The 18,747-nt window shown below is 40.9% G+C and overlaps 1 protein-coding gene across 4 annotated transcripts in view; it reads right to left on the reverse strand.

The window, feature by feature from the left end:
* Window positions 1–10,424: 10,424 nt before the first annotated feature.
* MBP (myelin basic protein) overlaps window positions 10,425–18,747 on the reverse strand; it is a 201,526-nt gene continuing 193,203 nt past the window's right edge. For 2 of the 4 annotated variants that reach the window (XM_059724292.1, XM_059724291.1), the window contains 3 exons: window positions 18,456–18,488; window positions 15,564–15,689; window positions 10,425–12,203 (listed from right to left, as the gene is read on the reverse strand). In XM_059724292.1, the coding sequence (XP_059580275.1) occupies window positions 12,147–12,203; window positions 15,564–15,689; window positions 18,456–18,488 (216 nt within the window). In that variant the 3' untranslated portion in view covers window positions 10,425–12,146. The remainder of the gene's footprint in view (window positions 12,204–15,563; window positions 15,690–18,455; window positions 18,489–18,747) is intronic. The other 2 variants (XM_059724293.1, XM_059724294.1) reach the window with 1 other exon arrangement.

Raw genomic sequence — 18,747 nt, forward strand, 5'->3', positions numbered from 1 at the left:
TAAGTTAATTTCATTTCAGACAAGCTGTTGGATTCCTTTTAGTATGTTCAGATGACAATTTTAAATTAATTTTATTCTTTTTCATGTCACTCTCAAATGCATTTTATATGCACAAACTGAAGACTTACTGAAGTTCTGGTATGGTCATGTTTGTGTCAATGACTACATAGCATTTTAAAATATATAATCTTAGCCTTCAATGGCTTAGAATGCATGTAGTTGTATATGTCATATATAAAAATCTTAGGCAAACCTTTCAGAGAAACTTGCACAGATATATAGAAGACTTGGTAGGCATTGTTTTTTTTCATACAGACAGTGGTGATATTAAAGGTTTATATATATACACTATGGCTGAAAAATGGACTAAAGTGTTTTCAGCCAGGTATAACTGTCCTTTATAGCTGAAACTTAAATAATATTTTGGTTCAAGATGAATGAGATGGACTTATGTTTTTTAATGAAGCTAACAAGAAAATGGCAATAGCTGTTGCCATCAAGGGAAGTGTATATGACCAAGGATGTGGACAGACATAACACTTGAATCATTCTAAGAATGTCACTAATTAGGAACTGGTTTACAATTGCCCCTGGACAGAAGTATCCACATATACAGTGCTAAGGGTTCTAAGTAGGATGCTCATCTTTCAGGGACTGCATTGCTTCCAAAATGCAACGTGGTGGTAGAGTGCCCAGACCATCATGCCTTCCAGGCATTAGTGCCTGGAGTTTCCCTAGAATTCCTCTGGAGGCCCAGGAAGACCTGGATTGGGGTTGGGGTTGAAGTGGAGGGATTGTGAGGTGCTGGGAGTGGGGGTAGCTATGTGGACCCCTACTTGTGGTTCCCAGGAGGCTGGATACTCTGGCTATTCTCTCCCAAACCCCTCTCCCTCCCTTCTCACAAGAACTTTTCAACACTCAAGTAACTTGCATTTTCATCAGTTGCATAGAGATGTGTGTGTATAGTGGAATTGGCAAGGCAAGAATGTAGCACAGAGGGCAAGGAACAATTAACAGTTAATGAATTAATTAACATCACACTGAGCATGGAATTGGCAGCCATTCCTTTCTGGCTGTTTGCCCTATGATACTGTGGGGCAGTCAGTCCTCCAGGTATTCCCTAGTGCACTGCTTCAGCCTAAATCCTGGTTTCTCTTGGACTCTGTGGCGACTCTGGCCCTGATCACAAAACTACTACCCAGAGATGACAAGCTTCAGATGGCCACCCCCACCTATTAATTGCCCTGCATGGCAACTTGCTTACCCCCACAACCAAGGTCAGTATCAGAGTCCACATCCACTGAACCAACCATAAACACCACTGATCAACTACATTCACCTAACGATTTGGCTATCAGGTAGGTTGTCAGACCTATCCACCACCCCACAAGGCAAGCTTGGATTTCCACACCCCCATACACCCCTTCTTCCTTCCTTTGTAGCCCCTCAATCCAAGTGCAGCAGCAACTGGACAATGGAAGTAATGGATCTCACTGCCTTCTGGGGTGAGAGAGTAATCCAGTGGGTACTCTGATCAAGCCACCAAAACAAGGCAGTCTAATGTATCATGAAGGAAGGAAATGACAGCCTGGGGATGTAACCATGACTGACCTTTTGTGCTGGTCTGGTGGCTGGAAGCAAGGACAGAGAGAACCCTATTTATGGGGGGAATGCTCTGGTGGAGTCTCTAGAGAGCCAGCTGAAGGAGCTCCAGGCAGAGGTGAGCAGGCTGTGCAGCATCAGGACTGATGAGCAAGAGATAGATGAGTTGTACAGCAAGGCTTTGCAGCAGAAGAATGAGGACAAGAAGATGGAATGGGAGGACCTGAATGGAGCTGAGTGGAAGGTGGTCGCTTGAAGCTCCAGGCCACGTGCTGCAAGGGAAACTTTTCTGCTTCAGCTGTGCAACAGGTATGAGACCCTTGAAGGACTGGTGGAGGAAGGACCAGAAGCACTTCCCTCAGAGGAGGAAAGGAGGCAAGCTCCTGTCCAGAAGAAATGTAGAGTGGTGGTAGTGGGCAGCTTGCTCCTAAGGGGGAAAGAGGGTGCCATCTGCCAGCTGGATCCTTTTGCATGGGAGGTCGGCTTCCTTCCAGGGGCCCATATGCGGGATGTGATGGAGAGGATTACAAACTCATCCAGCCCTCTGACCACTACCCAATTCTGCTCATTCATGTGGGCATGAATAACATGGCCCGGAACAACGCTGGGCAGGTCATGAGTGACTACAGGGCTCTGGGGGCTGGGCTTATGAGGTTTGGAGGCCCAAGTGTTTTCCTCTTCCATCCTCCCAGTCAGGGATCAGGGCCCCTAGAGGGACAGTTGTATTGAGGAGGTTAACCAGAGGCTCAGGAGATGGTGCCACAGCAAGGGTTTTGGATTTTATGATCATGGAATGCTCTTCCAGGATAGAGGCTTGTTGGGAAGATATGATGTCCACCTCGTGCCAAGGGGGAAGAAATTGTTTTCTTCCAGGATGACTGACTTGCCGGAGAGGGTTTTAAACTAGGTGTGTTGCGGAATGGGTGTGCAGACAGGAATGCAAGTCAGGGGACAGCCAAGCAGGAAGGATGTAGAGAGGGCATTCAGGTAGGTGTTGAGAGGCTGGAACAATGTCAGAGTGGTGGGTAACGGGGTTACCAATGAGGGACTTAAGTATCTAGACACAAACGCTAGGAGTATGGGGACTAAGCAGGAGGAACTGGCACTCTGGCTAGTAAATAGGGAATATGATCTCGTCAGAATATCTTGGTGGGACGCCACGCATGACTGGGCTCTATGCATGGAGGGCTACAGGCTGCACAGAAGGGATCGGGTAGGGACGAAGGAAGGAGGTGTTAGCTCTCTGTGTACAGGAGTGGTATGCCTCCTCAGAGACCCAAATTCGTTTGAGAGAAGGGTGACTGAAGACCCTGTGGGTCAAGATACGGGGGAGGGTGGGACAAGGAGAAGGCCATTTCATGGTAGGCATCTACTACAGACTGCCACACGAGGAGGAGCTAGATCTGTAATATTCCAGAGAACTGATGGAGCCTGCATGTTCAAAGGACATGATTGCCATGGGTGACCTCAATTACCCTGACATCTGCTGGAAGGAGCACTTGGCCAGATCTGACTGGTCACGTAGGTTTTTTGACCTGAGTGGAAGAACTTTATTTAGTACAGGAGATGAATGCGCAACCAAGGGGAAGGCTTTGTTGGATTTGGTTCTAGCCAAAGGAGATGACCTGGTAGGAGATCTGAGGACTGAGAATAACTTGTGAGATAGTGGCCATGAAATGATAGAATTCACTATCTGTCGTAGGGCATGGAAGTCAGCCAGTAGGGCAGAGGTGCTTGACTTCAGGAAGGTTGACTTCAATGAGCTTAGGAAAATAGTTGGAGAGACCCTATGGGAAGAGGGATTAGAGGGGAAGGGAGTTCAGGAAGGGTTGTCATTCCTCAAAGGATCAATCCTCAGAGCATAGAAATGGTCCATTTCTGTATGCAGGAAAGGTGGTAAAGGAACCATGAAGCCCTCTTGGTTTATCAGAAGAGTCAAGGAGTGCTTAAAAAGAAAAACAAGGCTTACAGACAGTGGAAACAAGGGGTAGTCACCAAGGAGGAATACACAAGTATAGCCCATATTTGTAGGGAGATGATAAGGCAAGGGTAGTAACCAAGATCAGGTCGGTGACTGAAATCAAGGATAATAAGAAGTCCTTCTTTAGGTACAGAGGGAGCAGGAGGAAGACCAAGAAAATGTGGGGCCCTTGCAGAATGGCACAAGACAGCTGATAACAGACAGTCAGAAGAAAGCTGAACTCTTTAATGAATAATAATAGTGTCGGTGTTTCTGTATGCAAGTGGTGATTGCCCACCTGGTCAGATACTGGATGGGTGGCAGGGGGATTGCCAACCAATGGTCAGTGTCGAACTGGTGAGGGAGCACTTAGGGGCTGAATGTCTAAGTTTGCAGGACCAGATGGACTTACACCCAATACTGCTGAAGGAATTGGCTGGAGTCATTGTGGGACCATTGGTGAAGGTATTTGAAGACTCATGGTACTTGGGACAGGTCCCAGAAGACTAGAAAAGGGCCAATATGGTGCCAATCTGTAAGAAGGGATGGAGGGAATATCCGGGAAGCTACAAGCCAGTCAGTTTGACCTCGATACTGGGTAAAATTTTGGAAAAAATTATCAAGAAGTCCATTTGTGAGGGACTGGCAGAAGGCATGATGCTGAAGGATAGCCAACATGGTTTCACTGTGGACAGGTCATGTCGGATCAACCTCATCTCCTTCTGTGATCAAGTAACAAAACACTTAGACGTGTGAGATGCGGTTGATGTCGTATACTTGGATTTTAAAAAAACTTTTGATATGGTCTCCCATAACACTCTTATAAAAACCAAAAACTGGGGGATTGTGGGTTGGCAGAGTCCACGGTCAGGTGGGTTGGAAACTGGATAAGGGGTTGAACCCAGAGAATGTCAGCAGATGGGACTGTACCATTTTGGTGGGAGGTGGCCAGTGGTGTCACACATCATTTGGTTCTTGGCCATGTGCTGTTCATCGTTATCAACGATTTAGATGACGATGTGGAAAGCACACTGGCCAAGTCCACGGACAATACTAAGTTATGGGAAAAAGCAGTCAAGCCAGGGGATAGGATGCAGATCCAAGCGGACCTGAACAAACTGGAAAGGTGGGCAGAGCTGAACCAGATGCAGTTGAATAAGGATAAATGCAGAGTGCTTCATCTGGGGAGAAGTAACCAGTGACATGAATATAGGTTAGGAGGTGATCTCCTGGCCAGCATGATGGCTGAAAGGGACCTCGGGGTTATGACTGATGACAGGATGGACATGAGCTGCCTGAGCAATGCTGTAGTCAACAGTAGCATACTGGGATGCATTAGCCAATGCGTCACGAGTAGGGCTAGGGAAGTGATACTATCTCTCTACTCAGTGTTGGTTAGACCCCAGCTGGAGTACCATGTCCAGTTTTGCGCACCACACTTCAAAAAAGACGTGGAGAATCTTCCCTCTGGACCCTCTGGAAAAGGGTCCAGAGAAGGGCCACAAGAATGATTAAAGGCCTGGAGGACCTTATGAGGAAAGACTAAGGGATCTGGAACTGTTCAACCTGGGGAAGAGAAAACTGAGAGGGGGGACTTGATGGCCGTTTAAATATGGAAGGGGTGAATATCAGGAGCTGTGAGAAAAAAACAGTTCACTAGGGTGCCCCAGGGAAGGATAAGGAGCAATGGCCATAAACTGTTAGAAGGTGGTTTCAGGTTGGATGTAAGGAAGAACTTTACAGTAAGGTTTGCCAGAATCTGGAATAGACTTCCCAAGGAGGTGGTGCAGTCCCCAGCCTTGGAAGTCTTCAAGAGAAGACTGGACAGACATCTTGCTGGGATCATTTGATATCAGCAGTATTCATGCCCAGAGCAGGAGAGTTGAATTTGTTGATTTTTCAAGGCCCCTTCCAGCCATTAATTTCTATGATTCTATGATAAGTGCAAGGAATTGAGGCAGCAGTTTGCAAGGAAACAGGATAGCAACTATGTCTTGGACGAATATGGGGTATCATTCCCATCACGAGGAACTATCCTGCCTCTTTGTGATCTATAACACAGTCGTATCCAATTATATGGGCATGGTGGTTCTCACTGCCCAGGAGAGTGGTGAGAACTGCAGTTCAGCTGTGGGCAAAGACATACAGCCCTTACAGGCCAGCACAGCCATGCTGCACCAGCCTGCCATGCCGTCCAGACTCGCTGGGCATCCAGCTGAGCCACATGGACTCTGAAGTGTACCCAGCCTCGGACAATAAGCAGCTCAAGTTCTGTGTTCTCCCCTCTTTTTCAGCATCCCTGTCGTCATTCCTCTCCCAACAGGAACCTGGTGTCCCAGAAGACTAGCCCACGATGGAACAAATACTGCCTCAGGGGATGGTAAGTGGCAGCCCACTGCTATGGTTGGGCAAGGAGGTGTTGGGCATCAAGGGATGATAGGTAAGGAGCCAGAGCACTCCCAGTGAAACCTCACTGGCTCACTGGGTGGTTGAACCACAGCCCCCCTTTCCTGACCCCCCTGTGGAATTTTAGTTAGGTTCTATGTTAGAATTGCATGCTGTGTTGGGGACTGCCCCCTACGATCCCTTTCCCCCTGTCCTCTATGTGAGTGTGGTGTGCTAATAGGTACTGGCATTATTTTTGGAAGCATATCCATAATAGACACAAAACCACCATTGTATTGTGGGTCCCAGTTCAGTTAGGCAGTGATTGATGTCTTTAACGTAATTGCCCACTTAATGTCTCATGTTTCCCCCTGCCAAAAACACAGTGGGCTTTTATACACATGCTGTGGGAGGGGAGGGGAGTTTAGTTAGAGATGATCCTGCCTTGAGCAGGTGAGGAGGGTGGACTGGATGACCTTGTGAGGCATCTTCCAGCTCCACTTTTCTACAATTCTATGAAAAGTATGTCTACATTGCAGTGAGTGCTATGTGGAGTAGTGGTACATGAACTAGCTAGCTGTGGCAGCATGGAGCTCAGTGCAGGGAAATATATCTTGCTAAGCTAGTGCTGGTTGGAAAACAAGAGTGTTCAAAATTTGGATCAGAATCAAGCTGAGATATTTAGGTTTTCTTTTTTTTTTTTTTTTTTTTTCCACAGAAACATAGGGGAGATGGATGGAAGGAGAGAGGGAGTCCAGGCAAATTATAGGTTAAAAAATGGCTGAGTGGTTAGGATGCTCAACTAATATAGCAAACCCAGATACAAGTCTCTCCTCTAGAAGCAGATACTTGGACCTTGGTTTGTACTGGGCTTGTAGTGTTACATTCTCTCTCTCTCCTATTGGATTTGTTCCACTTTTATTAATTGGATAAGAGGGAGAATCATGCAGGGTTGGGAGCTGAGCCCCTGCCTCAGATCGTCATGTCTCTAATTGCTGCATAAGATTTGGGGAGTTTTCTCTCCCTCACTTTCTGAATAAAGTGATGTAAGTTTCATCTAAAGAAATAAAAAATACATTGCTGTGAAAAGTTTCAGTGAATTCACATTTGTGATAAAAGAAGCCTCATCTAGAGTCTCTAAACAGCTGTAGTCTAAGCCACTGTACTCTGATCCATCTTTTGAATGGTTAACAGGTCAGGTACCATAGAGGAAGTATTTCAGTTGTTACCAGGCAATAATTTACAATGCCCTACATATTTGACTCAGTAATAAATGCCACATACCTCTTCTGTAGCACTCTTCATTGGTACATCAGAGTTTGTTACAAAGGAGATGAGTATCATTGTCCCCATTTTACAGATGGGCAAACTGAGGCACAGAGGGAGAAGTATCTGCTCAAGCCCACCCAGAATGAAAGTGGCAGAGCTAAAAATCGAACCCAGGTTTCTAGATTTCCAATTTAGTGGTCTAACTTCAAGAATATGCTATTTCCTCCATAGAAGGTCTTTTCCTGGAAGGTACCCCAAGAAGTAGTATTAACATTATTTTTCTGTTTATTTTTTTCTAAATGTTTTCTGTATTATAATTAATTCTGATTGACTGTCTGAAGAAGCACTAATGAAGAACGAAAAATGTGTTACTTAATGTCTTCCTTTTTTGAGACTATCTTTGTTCCCCAATCCAGCTCCTCCCCACCTGAGATCTATTTTCTCATTATCAGTGATAGCCCCTTAACGGTGTATGTGTACAGTTAAAACAGATGAAACATTATTGGGCTATATTATATATTTGAGGCTTCATTTTATAATTGATTGATAAAAGGTCAATTCATGTTAGAAGCATGCTAGGAGAAATGTTACAGGTACATCAGTAGAAGTTATTATAGTTGCTTATGAATAAGTCTACCAATGAAAAATCAGCATTTGCATACATGTTAAAAAAAGCATATCTGTCATGAAGAATACTGTGGGTATTTTGAGAAAGCTGCACTTCTCTTTAAACGCCTTAAACTGGAGGGGAGATCAGTTCTGAAAAAAGGAAATCATGAGGTTAACAATCTATAACCTTTATTATGTGTGGAAATCCTTAATTAACAACAAATTAAAAACTCATCTGTAGTAGTCAGTGATATGCAAGAATGTTGTATCCCTATTGTCCTGTCTAATAGCATGACTTGTAGTGCTATAAGCAGCTGGAATGCAGGAATGTTTGTCATAATGACCAGTCTCTCTCTCTGCCTAATATATAAAAACACCAAAGTGTGTGTGCGCGCACACACACACACACACACAGAGAGCAATCTAGGATGTAACCAAAGTGTAGCAAGCTCTTTCAGTACCTAGCGTAGAGGTGGGGGAGAGGGCCGAGGAAGGAATTATGCTGACCACTGGAGGGAAGGGGAAGGAGGAGACGAGTCTTACCTGTCCCGGCTCTTATTTTGTGGATGACAGCTGCTTACTGCTGCAGCTGCTGATGTAGCTGTGCAGACTCAGGATGCTGCTGCTAGGGGACAGGCAGCAGTATGGGCTTCTCAGGAGCTGGGGCTCTCTTCATCCCCTCTGCTGGCACAGGGCTGTACCTTCCATGGCAGCCTCCTGTGCAGGGATATCATTCCCCATCCTTCCTTCCCCTGTAGATACACTATTGGGCATGGGGTTGCACCTGCCCAACTCCTATGGCCAGACTTCACAGGGCTGTTCCTGCTGTGGCAAAGACTTCTGGGGGGAAGGAGCCATACTGGAATCCCCTCTAAGTCAGCACCCGGAGCTGGTACCCTGCTAGTTATGCTACTGTGTTGTAAATTGCACATGTCCATGATCTGAATTCTGTGTTGCCCATCAGCAGCATTTCTCATTCCTACCCACCAATTGCAGCACCTAGATATTTTAATCATAAGGTTAGTACTTACACTTTTTTAACAAACTAGACATTTAATCCAATTCCATAGACAAAAGATCCTAGGAAATGTCAGCTGATCACCAGGGCTTTTCCTAATGATCAGATTGTTTACCTGCCTTAGGTTCCCTTTTTGGTTTGGGAAAACCATGGACACATTTTTTTTCAATTTAAGATGCAGGGCCAGATTTACAGGAACAGGTACAGCACTTCTCATATTGCTATTAATGGCACAAAACCACTACAGTCTTCCAGTCAGCGCTATATTTCTGAGTTGCTTCCTTTGCTAAGCAGCTCAGAGCAGACTGCTAAAGGGCAGAACAATAGTTATGAGAAATGGTGGTGCACTTGCATTAACAGTCCCAGCCCAGAGATAATCTACCTTGTTGGATTTTGTTGACAACACTGAGCATGTCTACACATGCAATTAATTTGAAGCAATAAACTCCAGCACATATTGTACCAGAGTTTATTGCTCCCAGGTGTGCCGTTTGAATGTGCTCCTGGGACCACAGCACACTGAGCCAGGTCAGAGCAGTGTCGGTGCTGGCAGGGAGCCTGGGGGGGGTGTCAGCCTGTGAGCCCAGGGCTGCTCTGACTCAGCTGAATGTGCTGTAGAGAAACTGGTTGGGGACATGGGTGCTTTGTGTGTGGCTAGCCGACAGGCAGCCCCCCGCAATAAAGGACCCTTGTGCCCCAGCCAGCCCTGTCAGTGTCTACACGCGTGTTGCTACATGGTAAATAACTGTAGTATTTACAAGTACTATCCTATGGCAAAGTTTTTTAGTTTATTGCAGCCTAATAGGGCTACACATGTCAACATGGAGACTTCACTGCAGAACTAATTAGGCAGTTCCACAGTAAAAATCTTGTGTAGATGCACCCACTATGATTTGACTTCTCTGTTAAAATACCACTGAAGTGGGGTGGAATTTCAGTAGTGGAAATTGTGTTCCCTCTCCTTATTTGAGGAACCTTGTCATTTTGGAGGATATGAGTGGGGTGGGAATCTTCCTTTCCTCTCCCAGATTATAATACAGCAGTAAAGTTGCTCTTTGGACACTACTGCAATATGGCAAATAGGGATGCATAACTAACTAACTAACTAACTAACTAACTAACTAACTAAATAAAGTTAATTGGGTTTATGTTCCTCAGTGACACTGTACTGGTAGGTGGATTAGATAAAGTACATTTCAGTGTCAAGCCTACAAGGCATAATCCTGTGCAACAATGAGCAAAAATATTTTTCTAGACTTATAACAATGACATAACGGTACCATTTTCAGAGAAAGGAAAAATAGCTAGCCTTTGATAAAAACTTTCTAGGGGAGGGAAAAGGGTTGAGGACCTTGTTTGAATGCCATATTTCTACAAAGCAACATTTTGGAAGAAAAGTTTCTTCTTTGAACTTGACCATAAATATTTTTTTCCTACAAATACCTTTGAAGACTGCCTTAAAAACCAGCCTGTTTCCACATCATTCATTCAGAAATGGTACTCCTTTCTGCTCTTGATATATTGAAAGAGGCAGAACATGCATACAGCATTTTATAAACCTCAAAAAATAACTGGTACAAATTTCATTACAAGTGATTATTTTATTTGACCAATGAATGTTTTTAAAAAGCCATGTTCTTACACTTAAAAGTGCACATTTAAATGAAATTGACTATTATGTTGCGGAGCGTACATCTAAGTAAAGCTACATATAGAAAAATACACATAGCCAACAATCTAGCTCAAAGAAGTTGTAATATGTGTGTGTACTTAACAATTCTGGTGGTGTTTTTGTTTTATTCTGTTTCTGTGTTTTCCTATCCTTTCATCTTTCATTGCTGCATATTAATGGACATTGTTTTAAGCCGACAGAAATGAAACAGAATTAACATCATGCAGTATTTGTCAGGTGTCATTAACATAGGCTACTACTGATATTCATTACCATAGCTGAAACTGGATGTCAACCTAGGAAGCTCTAAATGTAGAATCTACAACATATAGACTAAAATAAAAGCATTTAATTGGTAAAGAAGGGTATGTAGGGAGGAATAGTAAGTTCAAGTTAAAAAACAGTGCAATTCAGAAGAGCTTTTTTTCTTCATGTGGTTGGAAATACCATTGCCACATGTGTAGTACCTTTTAGTAGATTTGTGAACAATTAATGGCTAAATCTAATGCATTAGTTAATTTATTTCTATAAGGCAACTACAATACAACAGTTAAATGTTCACAGTTGTTTACTATTAATTTGCTTTAGTGCACTGCCATTATAGGCATTTAACTGTTCTCATTTAGCTGGAAGATATGCTTAACAATTTTAACACTGCTGCAGTAACAGCAACTATAAATTCTAACTTGAGATGTGCAGGACTATCTGAAATTTCAGTGCTTAAGGGCTTCCTTTCTTTCAGAAATTAGACTTTTTTTCCTACATCTAATAAATGCTGTTGCAGCAGTGTTTGTGTGGAGCAACAGTGACATCCAGTAGTCACATGTGCAATCTTATAGATGTTTCTTCTCTGGGAATATCCCTTGTTTCTTGTTGTAAGACGTTAGTCTAACCCAAGTTTGAAATCCCTCTTTCTCTCTCTCGTCCACTCTTAATTCTAATGGTTTGGGTATGGTGAACAATTTGTAATATGGAAATAATTTCCTTATTACTATTGCTCTGCATCTCATTGTTACTCTAACAGCTGCCCTCTCCCACATTTCACATACCTTGTACTCCCATGTTTTTAAACCTTTCTATGACTGCCTAATCCTGTTATGAAAAGTAAAATATTCTGTGAGTGAGAGAAGGGAGATTAAAACAAACAAAAACAAACCCAAACAAACAAAAAGTGTTTGGATTAACAGTCCTTACAACTTCTGCACATGATTTTACAGCAGTGTTTCAGAAATTCTTAATGGCAGTGCCCAAAACCCAAGATAATTGCTATGCATATGTCATTTTGATGCTCAGTTAACAAGAAATAAGACTTGTTGAGACTAAATTAGGTGCTTGAAAAAATAAAGTCCAACATACAATTAGGACATCCTCAAGAAGAATGAATAAAGTTAGGAATCCAGTTATTAAAAATAATGAAAACATCTAGTAAAGCTATGTTGCATATTCCTTTCATTCAACTGTTGGGCAGGGATTGCCAATAGAAGTTTGTAGGATCCTACTGCATGCACAACTCAAATTACATTAAGTAATGGATTGTATCCATCTAGATAATTCTTGCAAATTAATATTAAATTTAAAGGCAGTAATATTATAAAGCAGTGTATTTGATCCTTGGGTGGCATCTTGGAACTTCAGCGTCTAGCAACTGGTGAACCGGATCGTGATCCAGGTCGGGAGCCAGATCCTCCCTGTGAAATGAAAAATAAAATCAATTTTACTAGACAAATATTATACTTTTTAGTGTATATATAAAAATTACGAAAGCTCAAGTTATAGTCTTAAATTGTTAATATACCGTAACAATAATATATAACATATTGCTTTTAGTGATTCTGTTTCATTACATAATTTGGACAACTCTCAAAGTATTGAACCATTAAATTCATTAAGTGTTTGAATTTCCATTGTTGTTTCAAAAGTACAGTCACTTTTCACAATTGACTTTTCAGGTTCAATGAATTTGTTCTGATTAAGCAGCTCTTACACACACTGATGGAATAATTAATTTCCAGTGTCTGGGGTCCTTAAATAAGAAGTTTTAAAGGCTTAAATAAGGCTTACATTCATTTTTTTTCCTGGACATATCACAGAAATTGAGATCACTGGTAAGAACAGTAACAAAAGCAAACTGTCTATGGCTGTCCCTGTGATTTGCAGGTATGCAAGCTTTTTAAAAATTATAACACATGCACAGACTCTATGAGTAACCTAAAATCAATGAGTCTTGAAGCATGAACATTTCCATATGCAAAATTCCCTGGGGCCATATGTTAACATTGCAGTGATTAGTCTTTTTACAGTGGCAAGCTCATATGTTTATACTTGCAAAATCAAGGTAAAAATTCAGCTCAAACTGAAAAATCTGGCTTTTCAAAATATAATTAGAAAATAACAACAAAGAATACAAAAAATTACCAAATAGGAGTAACAAAATCTTAAATTAATCTGCTAATTTGAACACAGTTATAATTTAGTAAACAAATTATGCCACTTTAACGTGAATAACTGTGGGATGTGGTTGAGGCAATTGGGCTCAATTGCAAATTACTTCAGAAAAAGTCCTAAATGCACTGTGCCCTTGGAGTAGGAAAATAACAGAGGACAAAATTCAGGCCTTAAGGTTTGATCAGCTGAGAGTTTGTGATTTGGCCAGCCAAGTCATGGCCTGAAATTAATTTAATAAGGTCTTATATTAAGACTGAATAAAATGTGCAAGGAAATAGACAAGGGAAGTTTTGAAAAATGGTAATACTTTGTTGTTCTTTATCAACTCTCAATATATTAAGTTTACTACACGTTAAAATGGCTTCCAAAGACCATTAAAAAGGTAGAGCAGGAAATGTATGGGGTCACAATCTTGGTAATAATTTTAAAAATCCTGATGTACATGCTTAGAACCATAAAACAAGACTGCTTAAATTGAAGCAAAGCAGAATATGAAATGTACCAACTGTGCAGAATGGATAAACTTTACCAATATTTTGGAAAGCCTTTCTTTTGTAGGATATAATTACAAAACAACAGATTTGTTACTATAAGCCTGGTAAAGCAGCCATAGGTATAGCATATTGCTGCTTGATCTGATAAGGAAAATCAACCATCTATTACAGAAATATTGGCAGAACATGTCTAGATTTGTGTATTTTAGCAAATCTGATTATGAAATATAAATTATATGTTTCAAGTTATTTAACATGTTTTTCTGGTTGCATTTTGCATTAAAGTAATTTCTTTAACTGTTGCAGAAGCTACTGTAAAAATTGTGGAAACATTTCCAAGTGCTTATATAATTCTTAACTAGTTAGTTGGGTAATACATTTTCTGATGTCTAACTTTTTCTTAAACAACTCAGTCAAGAAATCAGTAAATTTCTATTTATACTTGAGTTGTGAATTTGGAATCCAAAACATTAAACACAGGTTTGTTCTATACTTGCAGAATACCTCCTCTCTTTAATTTGTGTCTCTTTGTAGTAGAGAAGTCTGTCTCTAATGAGAAATGGTGGAAATATTTTACCCACATTTCTAATACTTTCACAAAACAAATTGACCAATATATAGTTTCCCACTACATCTCCCCTATGATGTAGTTAAAACCAACTTTCACCAGTCAAGCCAATTTTATTGATCCATGGAATGATTTCTAAGGTAAGTTTTACTGTATCTGTCGCTAGATATCAAATAGGACCTTGTTACATAGTAGTTTTCGGCAGCTCCTGGAGTTCTTACCCCCTGGATTGTCCACATATTAACACCTTTAAGTGGTTTTAAGAACTCATATGGCTCAAAGGTATTCCATTCCAGGGCAGGATTATATCTGATCTGCACGACCCAGCTCCTGTTGCATTTAGGTGTGGTCATTCCTCACAGACGTGCCACCCAATATGAAGTCCTCCAGTATCCCAGGATCTCTCACACCCCTGCCTGTACAGCAGAAATAGAAACCTGTCCTGACTCACCACCCCTCTAGTCGCAATTCACAGCTATAGCTCCTAGACCTGCTCCTGATCACTAGGACTCTAGGGTAGGGACAGACATTCAAAAAGGCTGAGTCTGAATTGATTCAACTTTTGCAGGTTAGTCTAACCTGGCTAGGCTAAATCAGTTTTATAACTGGACAGGCATCCCAGAAATGCAGGAACATGCCTGCAATGGCTCAGGCTAGAAGCCAGGGCATGCTAGAGCAGCCCTCCCTTCCTTCCACAGCACTGAGGTGAGGAGAGGGGGGGCTTGGTCAGGCTCCAGCAGGATGCTCTGATTAGCCCAGCAGGGAATCGATAAGTGTTTATCACCCCATTAAGAAAGCTACAGAGGGACATTACCGGCTACCTGTTGATTCTGCTTGTTGATTCAGCACGGACCATAGCCATCATGTGGACTTCTAGCTAATACACAGACATCGCTCCTCAAGGAGGGGGGAATTTCTGCTTAGCAGGGAGTGGTGAGGGGGAGGCAGGGAGCAGCCCACAGGCTTGCCAGAGCTGCAGCCAGGGAGCAGAGGGGAGGGGCCAGTCCTGTGGTGGAGCAGAGAGCCCAGCCCAGCCCAGCCCAGCCCAGCCCAGCCCAGAGAGTATGCCAGGATGCTGGGGGAGTCTGTTTTTTCTTAAACCAGCAAGGGGTCTGGGACAGACATTGCATAAACCAGTTTGACCCAAATCAGTTAAGTCTGATACTATATTCAACAAGGGTTATCTCAAACTGGTTTCAGCCATTTTCCAACTGGTTTATGTGCACTGAACATCTATTGTTAAAGGTTTAAACTAGTTTCTGATCACTTAAACCCATTTGTGTAATGTCTGTCCCTAGCCCTAGTGGCAAGTCACAGCCATGCAGGTGGGGGATAGAGAAGCTTTCTAAACTAAAGATGTGATTTCTCCAAATTGTAAGCTAGCACTAGCACCAGTCAACATTTGTGTCTCATAGTGTAAAATGTAATAAAGCCCATATTTGAATATGTCACTAATACTAGGCAGATTAAGAGATTTTATGGGGTTTTTTTTCTATTTCTGGACACAGTTTTCATTTACTGTATGTTTACTTGTGCTTTACCAGTTTAAAGATTTTGGAAAGAGTCCCCTGGCCATCATGGTATGATCCCTTATGTCCCTTATGAGCAGATTTATGCTCATAGAATTTGCCACTTCCTCCATAGCCCGGCTTGTGTCCTTCACCTCCCTGGAAAGAGAGATCACAGATATCTCAGGCTTGTTACCAATCATCTTCACTTATGACTGCTTTCAAATTAGTCAATAATTTGAAAGTATAAGAGAAAAATAAACCCCTAGTAAACAACAATGATAAAAAGTAATTACAATGTTATCTTGTCTTATACAAATCTGAGTATCAAACTTTGGTCTGCAATAGAGAAATCCATAAACAAAAAAAGATAGGCTGTACTGTCAAATGCAGAATGTGAATGGAAAATGAGACAAGGAGCAAGTGAAGAATGGTTTTCAACTGTAGGTCTTGAAAAGGAAATCCATTAAAATGAAAAAATTTATCCCCTTGAAAGAGTTATAGTGGATGAGAGCAAAAATCTCTGTCATTACTGAGATTGTTTTATATACTGTTATTTGTCCTGAAAGTAGACATTCCATTTGAAATTTTTTCTAAATACTTACCCTTTAGTGTATTATCCAGGTTGGAAGTGCATGGGCAAAAAGAAATAAAATAAAAATTGCCAGTTAAAAAGGTACAATGTTTAATGATAAGGTAATTGCCCTGGAATGATATGTAGTATTAGAACAGAGTTGCTCAATGTCCCTTTATGCAACTGGTGGCACCTTGCCACCAACCTCTTGTTGAATATGTTTCAATGGTATAAATTTAACCCTCTATTTCAAGCATAAATACAAACATTTTTTTTTTTTTTTTACTTTTGGAAAGCAACAATGTCATTTTGGATTATTTGTTTTTTTTAAATTAATGCACATTAAAATTATTAGATTGAGAGTCTTGGGCATTAAGTTCTTCTCAGTGCAAGCTCCTCTTTTATTTTGCCCTGGAAGAACTGTTTTCAGGAATAAAAGGATAATTCATTGTCCATGCCTCACTGGTTTCTCCCTCTAATCTAAGTGCCAAATTTGGTTTGGATCCACCAAAATAACCATATGTTGCTAAACAATAAAGTCAAATTAATATAGTCACAGAGCTCCATAGACACACTATCACAGCAATCAAACATGTTTATAAAGAAAGTAAAAGAGATATTTTATCTTATTTGTATACAAGAAATGCTGTGAAAATGACCTAATTTAAAATTATTATAAATCCAGAGAAATCACCTTTATTTTAAAATTCTTTACATTTTATTAAATACCATGCTCAGTAGAGCCCTTTTCGTAAAAGGGACAGGAAGTAATCAATTAAAATGAATGGCAGAATATTAGTCAGCTTCAGTAGAAACAGGACAGGACCCTTTTTTCATCACACCTTTTTGTGGTGTCTATGTTTGAGTCAATTGTTGACCTGGTTTGGTTCTTCAGCCATTCAGAACTCAAATGGTCTTCAAAGAGACTCATGCAAACTGAACAACTGCCAAACCTAGCTGTAATGTTTATACAAAAAGGAGAGAGCAAATTAAATACTGAGCAACTGGGAAGCCCAGGGCTCTGCTACTAAAGCTATTGCTATTTCTGCTGATTCCCTAGTCCCATCATAGTTTGTCCAATTCTGTGTGCCTTGGAGCATCCATCAACTCTTATTGAAGTCGGCTAATGTGGATTTGCAAGAGAGGCTGAACATACTTTCATCTAATGCTCAGCACCTCTCAGGGTTTTGTTCCTAGTAAAAGAGCAGCACGCATGAGAAAATGGGATGGTGTAATAGCTATATGAAATATTTGTGCGACAGAGGGCAATAGTCAGCAAAAGAACTGTTTCTCGTTTTTAATAGGCTGTTGCAAATAATGGCCTTTATGCTGCAAGGCCCTTTGTTTCCACAGACTTCATTATGGGAGCTGAGGATTATTCTGTTAACATTTATATTAAGAAAAAAAGTCCATTGAATATTGATTTTAAGGGGAGTCTTATCTCAAGCTGAACTACAGAGCTATGGCCTAATGGAGAATTTTTGTAAAAAATCAGAAAAATCTTAGAAAAAGCCATTGATAGTTCTGATTTTAATAGTTGGCATATTGAATCATTAATCAGAATGATGGCAACTAATATACTGCCCATTTCATGAGCAGTTTTAAAGGATGTAAAACATGTGACTTTAACTTAAAAACCTCATGTGTTAAAATGATGGCTTTGTGATTAAAAATGCATAACATTTTTAGAACTTTAATATACCATCTAAATCAAGGGAGTGATCTGCATATATTGTTCATATACATAATCAAACCTGTAGCGGAGGAGAAAATAGAATGTGGTTAGTTGTGAAATAACTGCTGCTTTGCTCCTGTATGCTGTCCCCCTTTAAATTGTATAACTGTAGAAAAAAAAAACCCTGTAGAGTAACCAGTAGGGTTGATATATTCTTACTGAAAAGGATTGCAAACAAGATGACAGAAATGTTCACATCAGTGGTAATATTAGTTTATAGAATTTAGCAAATAAGAAAAATTTAAGTTGTAATAACAGGTTTCACACGTCTTCCCAACCCAACCTTCAATTTTTCCCTTCCCGCAAAAAGAAAAGACAAAAAGCAGTTTGAGTCTTCCATGAGCCTTAAAGGAAAGAGGTTTGCCATGCAGTAGACTTGTTCCATTTGTGCTAAAGCAAGGGAGATTATGTCACTGCAAGGTTGACAAGCTGCTGGATAAGAGCAAGCGATAAAATTATCATTGGGTACCAAGTGGATGAGAAGGAATAAAGCAAAGAAGCTTAGACTGAAACATAACTATCAAGTTGCTGCAGTAGCTTGAAACGCAATGGAGAAAGACATGCTTTGGCCTGGATAACCAAAATGGCTGTGAATGAAAATGCATTCATCACCTACCCAGCTAAATCTGGCGAGGGATAATCCTCTCCCCTGCATATGCAAGAAATAGAAACAGTGATATGATGATCACAGAACAAAGAACATCCAAGAAAATAGGGAACGGGAAGGAAAAAAGCATTAAATAAAATTGTTCAAAGGAGAGTAATGGAAACATAAATGTGTGAATTATTATTATATGAAACAAAAATGACAGTGAAATAACATTGACTTTACTTAATTCCATTTCTAGATGTCATTGACTAATGAAAAATATTTGTAAATAATCATTTGATTAGCGAAATAAAAAAAT

The sequence above is a fragment of the Alligator mississippiensis genome, chromosome 3 (assembly GCF_030867095.1).
Source record: "Alligator mississippiensis isolate rAllMis1 chromosome 3, rAllMis1, whole genome shotgun sequence".
Taxonomy (NCBI): domain Eukaryota; kingdom Metazoa; phylum Chordata; order Crocodylia; family Alligatoridae; genus Alligator; species Alligator mississippiensis.